General features: G+C 52.9%; 1 protein-coding gene across 1 annotated transcript in view; it reads left to right on the plus strand.

Moving 5' to 3' along the window:
- AGAP1 (ArfGAP with GTPase domain, ankyrin repeat and PH domain 1) overlaps window positions 1-15,242 on the plus strand; it is a gene marked incomplete at its 5' end in the record, with an annotated part of 295,221 nt that overhangs the window by 81,773 nt on the left and 198,206 nt on the right. The window contains 3 exons of the mRNA XM_081096019.1: window positions 175-302; window positions 1,705-1,860; window positions 8,458-8,550. Coding sequence (XP_080952145.1) covers window positions 175-302; window positions 1,705-1,860; window positions 8,458-8,550 — 377 coding nt within the window. The remainder of the gene's footprint in view (window positions 1-174; window positions 303-1,704; window positions 1,861-8,457; window positions 8,551-15,242) is intronic.

The raw sequence follows: 15,242 nt of genomic DNA on the forward strand, positions 1-15,242 counted from the left end.
CAGGGGAAGGAGGAGGCTCCGGAAATGTCGCGTCCATGTCATGCACCTACTAACAATCAGGAATCCCATTGCTGCAGGGATAGTGGGTTACAGGGACGGGCTCCGGTCCCCATCACATTCTCTGCCTTTGGAAACCAGCCTCACGTGGACTTCTCTCGTCTCCCTGCCCACTAGTTGCCCAGAAGATTGTCGCCACAAGGAAGAAGCAGCAGCTGTCCATAGGGCCCTGCAAGTCGCTCCCCAACTCCCCGAGCCACTCCTCCGTCTGCTCCGCGCAGGTGTCCGCCGTGCACATCAGCCAGGTACGTGGGGCGCACGAGAGGTTGGGCCCAAAGGCACGCCTGAGCCCAGGAGACCGTGCCTGTCCACAGGGTCGTCCACCAGCCGTAGGTGGATTTTCTTTTTCTTTCCAACTTTCTGAATAACAGCAAGTTGGTAATTGGCTTAACACTTCCCTCGGAAACTGCTGGGGCCAAGTGGTTTTTATGGGACGTGTTCTTGAACATTTCCCGTCACAGCCAGTGTGCTGAGACGAGCTGGCCCAGAGAGAGAGGGGGCTGTGCTCGCTGTCTTTGCTGTTGATTTAAATTACCCTGTGTTGGCCCTGGTTGGGTAGCTTAGTTGGTTAGAGCATTGCCCCAGTACGCCAAGGTTGCAGGTTCAATTCCTGCTCAGGACACATACAAGAATTAACCAGTGAATAAATAAGTGGAATAATATCTCTCTCTCTCTCTCTCTCTCTCTCTCTCTCTCTCTCTCTCACTCTCTCCCTCTCTTTCTCTCCCCCACCCCCCCCCAAATCAATCCATTAAAACATTTTCTTAAGGACCCCGTGTTGGCCCTCCTTCCATCTGCCTGCAGGTGGGACAGTTGTGGATGGATGTCAGCAGCGCATCTCCCTGTGCGCCTAGGTTGGGTAGCAGCCCTCAGTTACAATTCCCATGTCCCTGAGGCCCTGTAGAAACGATCTTTCCATAGCAACATTTGCTCAATTATTTACTCAGAAGTAAATGAAATGATTGTCACTATGAAGAACCTAACCAAAACCCCTTAAGGGAACGTGGCTTGTTTTTCTTGCACTCGCGGTTTTGATTGACATTTCCTGGACAGGGGTTAGCCGCACGGGCACCTGGTAAAAGGAGGCAGCGCGAAGGCTGCCAGTTCCGTGGGGAGTCGGTCAGCGGCCGCATCTGCAGTCGAGGCCTGTGGAGGTTCTATCGCGAATGCTCACGCCTCCCTGTAGGCAGCTTTCGTTTTCTATGAATCTTGAAATACCTCCCTAAAGGTGTCACATTTTCCAGATGGCATTTTCAAACTGTGAGTGGTGGGCAAAACGGTGCTTCCTGCGTGGAGCCTAGAGCAGTGAAGTAACCACAGGCCCCACGGAGTCCAACCAGCGCCTGCCTTTTCAGCGGGAAGAGAAAGTGACTACATTTCACTTTCAAATTTTTAAAACTTAAGTGATAGAGGCTTGTTTTTCTGAAGTCACTTCTTAGACGAAGGACTCCGTGCAAGGGCGGGTGTGTCCGGAAGGAAACCGCGGCTGCCTGATGCCGACACCGGCTGCACAGCGAGGAGCTCCCAGGCTGGCGCGGGCGTCTCTCCGGGGGGACTCGCTGATTGTTCGTTATGACCCCACACGGGGGGTGGCATTCGGTTCCTGGAGTGTGTCCTTAACCAAACGTTGGTTTTGAATCATTGCAGACAAGTAACGGAGGCGGGAGTTTGAGCGACTATTCCTCCTCCGTCCCATCGACCCCCAGCACAAGCCAGAAGGAGCTGCGGATCGATGTCCCTCCCACTGCCAACACCCCGACGCCCGTCCGGAAGCAGTCCAAGCGCCGGTCCAACCTTTTCACCGTGAGTGTGATTTCAGAGATTTCCCACTAGGAGTCATCTGCCCACCAGATGGTTCAGTGATATTTGTGGAATCCAAACTAAAGTAATGAAACTAACATTGATTTCCATGGAAGTCTGAGAAAATTATGGGATGCAAAGATTTAGATAGTAAGCAAAATGGGAATTTCTTGGTGTGCAGGAAGTTCTGACCCATGTGTCAAAAATGAAGGGTGAGAACCCTGGCTGGTGTGGCTCAGTTGGTTGGAGCGTCATCCCAGACACGGTTACAGGTTCAATCCCCAGTCAGGGCATGAGGTCTGCCTCTCTCTCTCTCTCCCTCTCTCTCTCTCTCTCTCTCTCTCTCTCTCTCCCTCCCTCTCCCTCTCTTTCTCTTTCTCTTTCTCTTTCTCTTTCTGTCTTTTCTCTCCCTCCTTCCCATCCTTCCTCTCTCCCCTCCCTTTCCGTCTCTCTAAAATTAGTAAGAATATTTAAAAAAAGAGTGAGGGGTTTGTACAAAGATTATCTAGGATCCTGTGACTCTCTTGGTCTCTAGCTAGAGACTGGTCACATTGGGATTAGAGCGATGATAAAACTGCCCAAGTCCCCAGACGTGTGTGCCTGGCCTTTCCGGTGAGATAGAAAAGCCACACCAGCCCACCGACCCTCCTCGGCCTGGGGTGGCCGGGGACTCGCCTCTCCCGGGTCGGAGGCTGGTGGCCACGAGGCTGTCCGCCTGGGCCTTTCCTTAGGTCCTTGTGGAGCCTTTAAAAACGGTAGCTCAGCTCTGGCGCTGAGGCCTTGGAAGACGGACTCTGTGCTTGTGTAGCTTTCAGCAGCTCCCGGGTGGTTGGGGCGCAGAGAACCCCTCACTGCAGAAGTGCTGCCTGCCTGTCCCTCCACACGCCCAGCGACGGCACCCATCCGTCAGGGCTCCGAGGGACGGTCCCTCCGGGACTGGGTCCGTGCATGCGTTACATGTGCTTACCCACCATGCTTCCCAGCCGGTGGCTTTGCTCACGGGGACCTTTGGAAATTCCTGGGGAGATTTTGAGTTGTCACCACATGGGGGCTGGGACAGGGTTCCGCGCTGCAGGCAGCTGCTCATGGGCGTCGTGGCGACCAGGATGCGGCCGAACGCCCTCCGCTGCGCAGGCCCGCCCACAGCCAAGGGGCCGGCTCTGGTGCCCACGGTGCCCTGTTTAACAGTTGGACCTCCTTTGCTTGGTCACTGGTGATTGGATGCAGAGAAGCTCAATGTGCAGTCTTCCCGGTCTCGAAATCAAGGAGGACTCCCCTGGGGTGGCCAGGGGCCTGTTGTCGGACCTGCGGGCCTGTGTGGAGGGGCATTGATGTGTGCCCCCCCCCATGTGGGCAGTGCTTTTCCCACTGGACAGTGGTTACCGCCCTAGTCTGTTGCTGGCAGCTCACACCTTTTCATTCCTGTGCCCTGTGCCACGTGAGTTCTGACAGACGCTGCTGCGGGAGGGACAGAGCGGACCCGACAGAGCGGGCTCGGACGCCAGCCTCCACTGCCAGCAGCAGTTTGACCTTGGGCAGGTTACTTAACCTCTCTGAGCTGGAGACAGCAGCAGTTGTGTGTGGTGGGTCTGCTGGGAAGATGCAGTCTTTGGGCATTGTTTTCACTTTTTCCTCACGCCACTGACATCATGAAGTGACTTCTGAGAGTGGAAAGCAGAGGTGGTTGTGGGACAGGTGAGGAGAGGGGTGGCTAGGTGTCTGCGAAAAACAGGTGACTGACACGTGTCACTGTGAGTGCGTGAGGAAGCTGTTTCACCGTGAACCTCAGACACACCGCGCGTGACGGGCGGCGGGCCGCCCTCCCGGCTCTGTCCTGCACTCGCAGCACTTGCGGACACCAGGTCAGGGACTCGGGGCTGAGAAGGAGCCGCCTTACAGAACAGGCTGTGCCTCGCTCTTGGCTCGGTGGACTTGAGGCACCTCACCTGCTGAAGATGCGGAGAGGGTGGGCTTTGGGCGTGGACCAGAGCGCCTTCTGCACTTCTGCCCTCCTGTGAGGCAGGGCTGGAGGAGAGACCGTCCTCCCAGCTCAGGAGAGTGTCCAGGGACTGCGTTTACTGGCCGCTGGCTTTGGTTTCTGTTCTCAGAAAGATGAGGAGTTGGGCAGTATCTTTGAAAACCGGGCTGTGGAAGGAGCGCTCCAGCAGCCCCATCCCCACAGGTTAAGGGTGGCCCTGGAATGTCCCAAACGTAGTATCCGGACCCTGCCCACGGAGAAGGACCAAAGAGAAAACCTGGAGGCAGGAAGGTAATAGTAACTCAGTGAATGAAAAGTTAATAATAGTACCTCAGTGAATGAATGTTTCCTTTCCCTGCGCTGTCGGCAGAGCCTGCTGGAGCCTGGGGTCTGCAGAGTCTGCCCACATTCGAGAGAAAGTGGTTTAGAGAGAAGGCGGGGGAGGGGGCCTCGGGGAGAGTCCATGGACACACTGCACACGTGTGGGCCCTGCACACAGGCACCCTGGACGGGCCAGGTGCCCCAGGTGCCGGAGCCAATAAAAACTGCTTACCTTGCCTGGAAGTCTCCCTTCATTAGGTCCCAGGGAAAGTCTCATAATGCAAAGGTCTGGCCCTGGAGCTGTGCTTTGTCATCGCTCTTCTCTTCCTCGCTAAATGCTGGAAAGCACTTTGCTTGTGACCATCAGACAGAACCCAGCCGCACGGAGTGGTTCGCAGGCACAGGAGCTGAGGGGCAGAAAGGAGCTGCGATGGCTTTGCCTCGTGGCATTTAAGGAAACAGCTGGAATCCTGGGTTTGACGTTGGACAGAGCGATGGCGGTGGCGGTGATGGTGACAGCGATGTGTTCGTATTTTTAAGTTGAAGATCTTAGAAATATTAACTCCACTAGATGTCAGTGTCACCCAAGGAATGAAAAGGAGGCATAATATTTTGAAATTGCAGCAGTGAAGCAACTAAACTCATTGCTACCAGTGTACACCTGTTCATAAACATGTGGAATCTCAGAGACTCTTCTTCCCTGGTGATTGTTGGTAATTATTGGCCTCAATTGCCCCCCCCCACCAAAAAAACAGTGTGTATATGACAGTGTGTAGTAGAACGGAGGTGCCATATGCTGAACACTCTTAGCAAAAAACCGTGCAGGCTGGGATTGCCGTTCCCAGGCGAAGGGGCACTGTCCGCCTTTATTAGAGTGCTGGAAAGAGGCCGAGGGAATGAAGTGGTGCAAACATCATTCCACAGACACCGAGCTTATAAATTTGACAGCGTGGGCCTGTAATGCATCACGCTGGGCTAGGTGTTTCTGTTTGCGTATATGCACAATTTCACACAAAAATAAATCACATGCACTTTTTACAAAATAGCAGAAACTAAACTTCTCTGCTGTGGCAGGAGATTATGTGTTTTACTTGCGGTAGGAATTGTACTTTACTAATCAAAAGCTAAATTATATATTATTTTGCTTAACTTTTTTAAAAAATTATTGTTTGGGAAAAGAACGGTTAAAAGGCTATAGCGTTCAATTCCTGGTTCTGTGTTAGGGGTTCTTCGTACAGTTAGGGTAGCTTAGTAGCCCTGACTTGTGTGTGGGTGAGATGCTTTATTTGCAAGTATGTTCAGGCATATAGGAACGGAAAGCTCACAGACACACGCACCGTGCTGTGCGCTCCTCCAGTGCAAGCTGCTGCTGCGGGAAGTGAGCAAGTCGCTGGGGAAAGTCCCCCCCCACCCCCACCCCTGCCTCCCTGTCCGGGGAGCAGCCCGCCTGAACTGGGTGTTTACTGTCTGTGTGCATGCTTTCTTCTGACTTTACTGTGTCTGTAATTGTACATGGCATGCCTTTGCCTCTCTTCGAGCTTTGGAAAACGGTGTGACTTACATGGTATTTTTAAAAGCTTCCTGTATCATGCCAACACCGTTACACAGAGCCCCGCATGCCCCGTGACCAAAGATTGTGAGTACACGCTGCCCGGCTCATAGAAACTCACCGTAAAAATAAGGCACCAAAGCTGGTCGTGTAAGAAGGATGGTGTGGATGGCCACCGCAGAGTCCCACTCGTTGGGCTCGAGGGAGGAGGTTTCTGTTGGGCATGAGGGCTCTGCCGCGAAGCTCCTGTGGCAGGCGGTTGATGGGGTTTTCACGTCCTGGCTTCTTCCATCCCACGGGAGAAAGTTGATCATTTCTGTAGAGAGGGAGGTGATAACGAGCTCGTCACCACCTCTCTTCCCGCTGTGTTCGGTGTCTGCCCAGGCTAAGCAGTCACTCTGGGCGTGTTGCCGGCGTTCCGTGGTGGGTGCACAAACTCTTGTTAGGTTTCTAGCTGTGCGTGTCAAGCAGACGCACCGCAGTCACTCCCAGCACAGGCGGTGGGGACCAGCGCTGCCGCGTAGCTGACGATTTCACGGAGCCATTTCAGTGGGAACGCAGCTGTGCTCCTGGGGCTGTCGTCTCCGAGTTGGCGGCAAAGCTGGGGAGCGTCCTGGGGATGTGTGTGTGTGGCAGTGTTTCTGTCCAGCGGGTCTGTGTTAGTTTAGTGGTCGGACTGTGCTCAGCGTGCTGTAGCAAACGTAATCATGGGCTGAGATTCAGCAGACCCTCTGCCTGACCGCTAGCCACCGCTCTCTCCTGGAAATGTTAGTTTTAGGGCTCTCACCAAAATGTTCGCTGTTGGGGAATTTAATTTCCGCTTGTACGGGCTGTGCTTCACTCATGCATCCTGGAGAGTGTGATCAAACACGGACGGAGTTTATCTCCTCAGTCCCGCCTCCCCTGGAACCTGAGCGTCCTGCTCCCAGCGACTGGGGCAGATGTGCTGCCTCGAGGGAGACGTTAATGTTTTCATGTTTGTTTTGTTAATCATTCTGGTTAATAGTGAGTAATGAAGATGGATTTCCAAATTTATAAACTTCCAAAAGTACCTTTAATGATCTCTGTTGATTTCAATTTTTAAAAAATTAGCCCTGTGAGTATTGAGTCTTATTTTATAACAGGAAACCTCGAGTTCCAGCTTTCCCGTGAATTGAGATTTGGGAAGAAGAGAATTTAGGATTATTGCAAAGCTCTTACCACACATTATTAATTAGAGAAAAGTGAGTCCCTAACCCAGCCGTTTGGAATGAATAAAACTAAAAAAAAAAAGACCATACCCTTTTATGTAATGATGTTTACTTTGAATTTATATTAGTTCACACAAACACTCCATCCATGCTTTTGTTCCGGCCCTCCGGTCCAGAATTGATAAATGGCTCCGTTTCCCTTCTTGCCCACAGGGATAAGCCTTCAGTTTTAGGTCCTCCTGCAACTTTCTATGTGTTGCTTGTTTCATTTCCTCTTCTGTCATTCCGGGCTTTGACCGTCCCAGGTAAACCAGTGTGCAGCGCCTGGCACGTAGGTGTTGCCTGAGTGGTCGCCGGGAAGCACGCTTTCTCATGAGCACCTGTGCCCGTGGGAGCCCCACCTCTGAGCTTACATCAGGGAACCTTCTCCCTACATCCCATGGCGGCACCCCTAACGAAGAATCAGTGCCCACCCCACACCCCTTTGAAAGTGGGTGTCATTCCCTTGCCACGGCAGCACCGGTCACCACCGAGCCTGCTCATTTCATACATCATCTCAGATTTGAAAAGCACACGAAAATGTTTCTCCATTTTCAATATTGCGTGAGTAATGTTCCCATTGAAAAGTAATGGAGTGAAGTTGTCACTTGTCAGCACAGTTATTAAGGAGGACGAGTCTCAGATCTTTCTCTCATAATGAAATAAATCTGTCAGGAAGCCATTGCGCTCCGACTTCCCTGTGCGGCCGAGAGCTGGAGACGTAGCTGAGACGGTCCCCAACATCCCCAGGTCCCAGCCACTTCAGGTGTGGCTCCCGGATGGGGCACTGCCACCCTCCTGCTGGTCGCCAGCTCCCGGGCTGTTTACATAGCGTCAGCAACACGGCGGGGAAACTGTCCCAGGTGCTCAGCAAACCAAGCTGCTCATTTCCCCCCAAATACAGACGTCTTGTCAGAAAAGATATTTCAACTTTTTCTTCCCACTTGTTATATTTTTTTGAGGGGGGAGGGGAGTATACACGAGTTTGACTTTGAATTTGCTGTTTCCTCACCATGCGGAGGCAATAAAAGCATTAACGACACCTCGATACGAATCGAGCGTGTACCATCACATTGCACAGCTGAGCCGTTAATAGAATTTTTTTAATGCTTCCGACGTTAATTAAATGTGTGCGTTTATGTCGCAGGGTTCCCCAACAAGCAGCCAGGAGCCCTTGTCTCCCCGGCTGGATTAGCGGCAGCTTCGGAATGTGTTTTCCTGTTGGGCGTTACTTTTCTATATGGTCCATTGGTTTCTAGTAATTGAATTTTGAACTCTTTAAAAAAGAATTAAAAGATAATTTTGCAGGGGAAAAGTTTAGAAAATTCTCTGTGAGAGGACGCACCCGTGGAGACGAAAGAATCCACAGCCTGCTTCTGTGGTGCGCGTGCGGATGTCTGTACCCATACCCCCTCCCTGGCCTCCAAATACATGTTTGTAGAAAGTGCGCGAGTCTGGGCAGACCTGGCGCCATCTGTGAGCCGCAGCCCCGGCCAAATGCTAACTTTATTTTCGTTTTGCAGTCTCGGAAAGGGAGTGACCCGGACAAAGAGAAGAAAGGCCTGGAGAGTCGCGCGGACAGCATCGGGAGCGGCCGAGCCATCCCAATTAAACAGGTACGCCGCTGCCCTTCTTCCTTCCCTGCCGCTGAGACACACCACGTCTCTCCTGGCTGTGACGCTGGCGCGCGCGCCGAGGTTTGTTTGATGTGCTCTGTTGATGAATGTGGAAGTCACTCACTTGACATCAATTAGAAGAGGTTCCTGTGTGTATTAAAATGGGATCATTAGAATAAGAAGAGGGAAAATGTGACAACAGACCTAATGAAGTGCGGTCTGCCCGCCTGCATATGGAGCGCGTCCCGGGCTGAGCTGGCTTCAAAGGCCGCCTTTGTAGCTGGGCTTTGATTGGGCCGCCGGCCGCCGGCCGATGGGGGTAAATCAGATCTCCGCACAAGAGCCCCTTGTGAGCCCGGGAATAGCCCGGCGTGGCCCTCATTTGCTCTCGCAGACGGACATCTGAACACCGTTTCAGGCTAGTTTGTAACAACGAGGCAATTAGTTGCGATAATCATAGCCGGTGTGTCAGCTGTGCGCTCTTGTTTGTAATTTGCTAATGAAGGAATTGTAACTTTGATTAGGTTCGGTTTCATTTAGACCTTATTATATAAAGGAACATTTACAGCTGTAATGGGGGGCCTTAATTAAACTTCCTCATTACACAGGGGGACTGAATGCGAGCATTTGTTTTGGCCCAGGTTGCTAGCCTGGGTAGGTTTTCATTAGCCCAGAAACCAGACACCAAATTGCTTTATGTCGCAAGTACAACGGGCCTTCACATGACATCTTTTGCTGCTATATTTCCAAGGAAAATGAAGAGTTTAACTCGGCACTGTGGCATCTTTTAGTTGGTTAAAGAAGGCCAGTTGGTTTTTAGTGCATTCTGCCTGAACAAGGGAAAACCCGTGGGCAGGATGTCGGCTCTGCCTCTCATGGACTTTGCCATGACCGCGATGACCCTCTGGGCGGCCGTTCTCCGCCATCCCCTTCTGCCCGCACCTTGGCGGCTCTCCACAGCTATAGGAACCTGTGTTGGCACTGGCCACCCTTAAAGGGCCCGAGCCTTTCAGGAATGTAGCCGTAGCTGCTATGGGCGAGGAGCAGGTTAGGTGGGGGGAGGGGGTTTAGCACCGTGTTGTGGGGGGACCAGAGCAGGGAGGCTGCAGGGTTCCTCACAAGACACGTTCAGAGCCTGGGCGACAACGATGTGGACTGGCACGGGGCCCCATTGCTGGTGTGTGTGTTCCCTCTCGTGGTTCCCTCCCTGGGGAGGTCCACGCACACTCATTCTTTCTCTGTGTGCTCATTTATAAACCCAGCTCTCTGCATGACGTAATGGTAATGCGTGATTTTATGCTGTTGATACTGTTTTAACGAGAATTTTAAAAAGCTTTTGCTCTCTTACTCTCACTTAGTAATTGGTCTGGGGACATTAGAACTTAATACTAGACTGTTCCCTTCATTCACGTCTGCTGCCGACGAGGGCGGCTGCTCAGGCCAGCAGGTCCTGGGTCCCTGGGTCACTCAGCGGGGACCTGCTCCTCCTCAGAGGCTCGGTGTCCAGTCTGTGTGAGGAAGGACGTCGACCCGCAAGTGTAAACTGAGCCAGTTCTTGGAAGCCTTTTAATTGCGAATGTTCAAAACAACCTGGTGGACGTCTAACTCAGGGCTGCATTCCCGGCGAGTCGTGCACAGGGCTCCTTGTTCCTTGCACACCCCCGTTCCCCGCCCCCCAGTGCTGTGTCCACGGGCAAGCCCGTCCTGGAAACCCACACCTGGTAGGACGTCCAGCCGCAGGGGCTGCATCTGTGACATGGGGCGCTGGGCCAGATCCAAGGCCCTTGAAACACTGGCATGTGGAGATTGCAGAGAGAATGTTTGAATTCAGCAAGTCTGGATCTTCGCATCCTCATGCTCGACACCTGCCAGCGCCTCTCTGTGGGCCCCCCGGGTGGTGTGGGTGTGTGGACGGTTGTGTAGATTGATCTCACATGCTTGTGTGTCTGTGTTTATAGAGGCGCCGAGAACATTAGCGAAAGTCTGATTTCCTACTCACCCCCCCTCCCCCCACTGCCCCTCTCCCCCACCGAGGGATGACTTCAACTAGCGGAAAGGAAGGGAGAGGTGAGAGGAAGGAGCCAGAGGGGTGTTGCCGACACCAGCGTGTTCAGACACCTGACAGACCTGTTTGTTGAATAAAGGACAATTAAATTAGTGTTTGTTATTATCCTACTAGAGGCCCGGTGAACGAAATTCACTGGAAGGGGGGGCGTTCCTCAGCCCAGCCTGTGCCCTCTCTCAGTACAGAACCCCTTGGGGGATGTCCACCTGCCAGCTTAGGCCTGATCCCCCCCCTCACAGTCCTGGACCCCCTTGCTCCTTACCACCCGCCTGCAGCAGAGGCAGGAAAAGCTCCTGCCACTGCCGCTGCACTCTCCAGTCCTGAGCCCGCCTTCTGGCTGAGCGGCACTCCCCGTGTGGGAGCGCACTGACCACCAGGGGGCAGCTCCTGCATTGAGCATCTGCCCCCTGGTGTTCAATGCATGTCATAGTGACCGGTCGTTCTGCCTGTCCTTCCGCTGGTTGGTCGATTTGCATATTAGGGTGTTATTATATAGGATGAAGCACTTTGCATACAGCATCCAATTGAATTCCAAACATGGCCATGCTGGGTGGCTGTGTTTTCCTTATTTTACATTAAGCCCAGGGAGGGTAAGATGGGGCCAGGGTGGGGCCCGACTCTTCTACCCTCTCCACTGCCTCACAAGGAGCCCTCAGAAAGCAACCTCGTGTGTAGCGTGTGACCCTGACCTCGGACAGAATGCCTGTGCTTGTGTAGGAGAAACTTCTCAGACTGCGCCTGCAGGGCCGAGTTTCTCCAGGGACAGCGCAGGGGCGCTCGTGGCTCTTGGGGGAGGGGGAGGAAGCGGCCTTTCACCCATTGGGAAGCTGCTGCCACAGGCGTGCCCTGTCCTCCTCACCAGCAGCACGCGCTTTGTCTCCACACTCAGCCCTCGCTCCAGCCCTGCCGTGCGTGCTGCCTGCCCCCCCCTCCCGCCCGCCCCCCCCTCCCCCCCCCCCAGTTGGGAACCTCCGCGACCTTCATGGGGCTGGTCACGGTGCTGGCTGGGGCAGGCCAGTGTCTGTGATCATGGCCGTCTTTGTGCTCCTCCCCACGGGGGCCTTGTACCGATGGGTTGGGACACAGACGAGGCCGTCTTGAGCACGCTCCCACCTGCCTCATCCTACAGATGGTCTGTGTCCGGTGAATTACATCACGCCTCGCAGCCTGTTCACTGTGAGGACGGAGGCTCTCCCCAGGTGGGCGCCAGCAGGCCACGGCAGGCAGCGATCTCCTCTCTCCCTTGTTCCCGGGGAAGCTCTGCTCATCAAGAATATGACTTATTTTCTGCAAAATAACTTCATTTCCTGAGGACCTGGGCCCACCTCCCCCTTTTTTGTCCTTCCTGAGGCCTTAGAGGAGATTTGGTTCAGAGTGCCTTCTTTCTTTCCTAATAAGATAAGTCTACTGGAATAAAAATTAAAAAGCAAAGCAAGAAAAAGAGAAAGCCAGAGGCCCACTCGGCGGCGAGTGGCCTGTCACGTATGAATTTTTCATTGCTGTGGAGAGTTGTACATACATAATCACTTGATTGCAGTGGGAGTTGGGGAGCTCCTATGGTGTCATTTGCATAAATCTTGTTAAGTCAATGGCAGTTAATGAAGTACAAATGAGCCCGGAGAAGGTGACATGCAAATCATGGGTGGCAGATGGGAGGTCTGTTTGGGGGACGGCAGCTGTGTGCTCTCCTTTCTTCCCTTCCCTTTCGCGTTTTTTAATCTCTATATTACAGGACAGATCCACAGCCCGGGCCCTGGCCTCACCCCCTACCCCGCAGACTCCCGGCCAGAGCCAGGCCCCGTGACGCTCACTCCCTCCGAAAAACAGACCCAGCAGCCCTGCCTCCCCTCGCCCCACACTTACTAACATACGCTCCAGTATATTTGCATTTCTAAAATCTTGATCAGTGTGTCCTGTCATGCTTACACAATTGAAAAAATAATACATATTTCAGAGTTGGCGGGGACAAATAAAACACCACTGAATCTTTTGAGGGCAGGATGTTGTCTCATGAGATTTGAGTGAAAATGAGTAAAAAATGCTCTTTGTTTTTTTAAATATATTTTTATTGATTTCAGAGAGGAGGGCGAGGGAGAGAGAGTTAGAAATATCAATGATGAGAGGGAATCATTGGTCAGCTGCCTCCTGTATGTATGCCCACAACCCGGGCATGTGCCCTGACCTGGAATCAAACCATGACCTCCTGGCTCATAGGTCGACGCTCAGTCACTGAGCCACTGGCCGGGCTGTTTGCGTTATTTTATGTCTGTTATTTTGTTTCTGTTTGGGAGCCTGTTCTTCTTCCATAAGACAGGCCATGGTGGTGCTGCCCAGGGTGGGGGTGGAGCCGGGGCACAGGAAGGGGCTGGGGCCGCCCTGTGAAGGAGGCTGCAGCAAAGACCCTCCCAAGTGCGGCCCTCTCAGAAGCCCCGCAGGCCTGATCAGCTAGTGCGTCCCCTGCCCGGCAGTTTGTTCTTTAAAGACTTAAGTGCTAACGGGACTCACAGAGAACTTTTAGAGATTTATGGACAAAACACTATCAGCTTACTGCTTTTGGAAGTTTTCAAATTTATTTCATGCATTGGTTGATAATTCGAGAGAAGCGTGTCTGCCTTGCCATGGACAAAATTCAGGTAAAGAGGTGTATGTGGCGAGACTTGAGCTGTGATGTCAGCCGGGATGGTCATTTGGGTCACCCACTCTGTCGGTTCTGGCTTTGCCGAGTCAAGCCAGGGCGCACTTCCTGGGACCTTGGGCCTCGCGGCTCTGTGGGGCCCGGTGAGCTTCTCATTTTCACGATGCCCCATGATACAACACAGGCGCCCACTGGCTCCCCAGGGTTTGTCAGAGTCTTAATTTTGACCTTGAACGCGGATGTTGTGGCCACCTCCCGAGGACAGTCCATGAGAGCAAAGGTTTCTCACAGCTGCCTGCATCCCTGGGAAAGCCCTTCCCAGGCCGGGGAGGACGAGCAGCGGTGGGACTCCCCGAAGCACTCGGCCCCGTCCTGTGACCTGTTTTGTAGTTGTGCGCAGTTTTGATTCTCAGTTGAGCAGAAAGAAGCAATTGCCAGTTAAGTGAAAGGAACCTCTGGAGTTAATCCCCTCGGCCGGCCTGCCGCAGGCCGCTGACCTGCGCTGTCTGGAACCTGGGCTCAACGCGAGGGCTGGATTGTGTGGCGTCGGCAGAATAAAAGCCACCTAATGACACTCACTCGAACGTCTCCGGAAAGAGTGACGCTGCTCACAGCCGGTTGGTCGACTGCTCAGTGTCATGTGCTTTCATGGAGGAAACAAACTCGAATACCCAGCCGGAACTTGGAGAGAGATGGGGAGGAAAGACGGGGTGGCCGCACTCTTCGTCTGGGGGACACGGGAGAGTTAATACTGCAGGTGCCGTGCCTTCTGCTCCGCATCTGTGGCGGGACCGTGATGAGGGCTCCTGTGTGCTGAGCAGAAGGTGAGCAGAAGGCGCCCTGGGAATAGGCTGTCCACCCGTGTGGTAACCAGCTCTGCCCGGGCACCGGGGCCCGTTTAGAGCCCCAGCAGCAGGTGATTGACTGGCACGGCCCCTGGCGCCCTGAGAGCTCATTTACCTCACTTGGGTGAGCAACTCCCTGCGAGCATTGCGGCCAGCCTGGTGCAGGCAGACACTAAGCCAATTACGATTATTAACTTAATGGGTCAGGTGGGTGCCTCACATGCCCTTAATTCGATTCCTCAAACATCCTGTGGTTGGCAAAACAGTGGCGGCTATCCGGATGCTTCCATGGGGGTGTACAGTCGTCCGTCTGTGAAGGAGGAGGGCACAGCCTCCCATCCTCTGACGCACTTGGCAATGTCGGTGTATGGCCCTGTGGTCTCTACAAAACACAGACATGACATGAACCAACATACAGAATCCATCCTATAAATATAAACCTGAAAAATTATTTAAAATATTACCTCCCTTGGTCCCGAAGTCTGCCAGAGAGAGATACAAAGTAACATATGCTGAAGTGTTCGACACGATATAAACTGCCAGCAAACAGTGTTATTTCCAAGAGTGGACGTTCACTTCAAAATATAATGTGTCCTTTGTATCCATAATCCAGAAGCAGCAATATCTGACTAAGTGATGCATTTCAGCAAAATGTTTATTTTCTTTAAAAGTTCATACTCTGGTTTCTCTTCAGATCGCATAAATCTTTCGCCTTTTAAAAGTTCAATGATGATGATGATACCCAATTCCTTATGAGCTCAGAAATAATAAACTCACAAATAGAGGATCGTTTCTCAAAGCTAGCATTGGCATGTATCGCCAGAATTTATTTGTGTCTTGTGGAGTCAATAAGATGTTAGGTTTGGGTGTTATTTCCCATCAGACTCAGTCAGCTTGTAACAGCCATACCCCCACCTTGTGCAGACATGCCTGGTACTCTGCCAGGGCCTGGGGACAGAGAAGAGATGATGAGCAGTGAAGACCCCAACCCCCGGCCTCCAGTACTGGTGGGTAGGGTTGCATGGAGGTGTGTTGAAGAGCCCTAGGAGTCCCAGGAGCTCAGCAGTGGTGGGGTCTAAGCCAAGATCCGTGGCTGCCTGTTTGGAGAACTCCCTGGAGGGTGGTGATCTCCTCACATCAGCTGACG

Source organism: Myotis nattereri (assembly GCF_964212035.1).
Source record: "Myotis nattereri genome assembly, chromosome: 7".
In the NCBI taxonomy this organism is placed as follows: domain Eukaryota; kingdom Metazoa; phylum Chordata; class Mammalia; order Chiroptera; family Vespertilionidae; genus Myotis; species Myotis nattereri.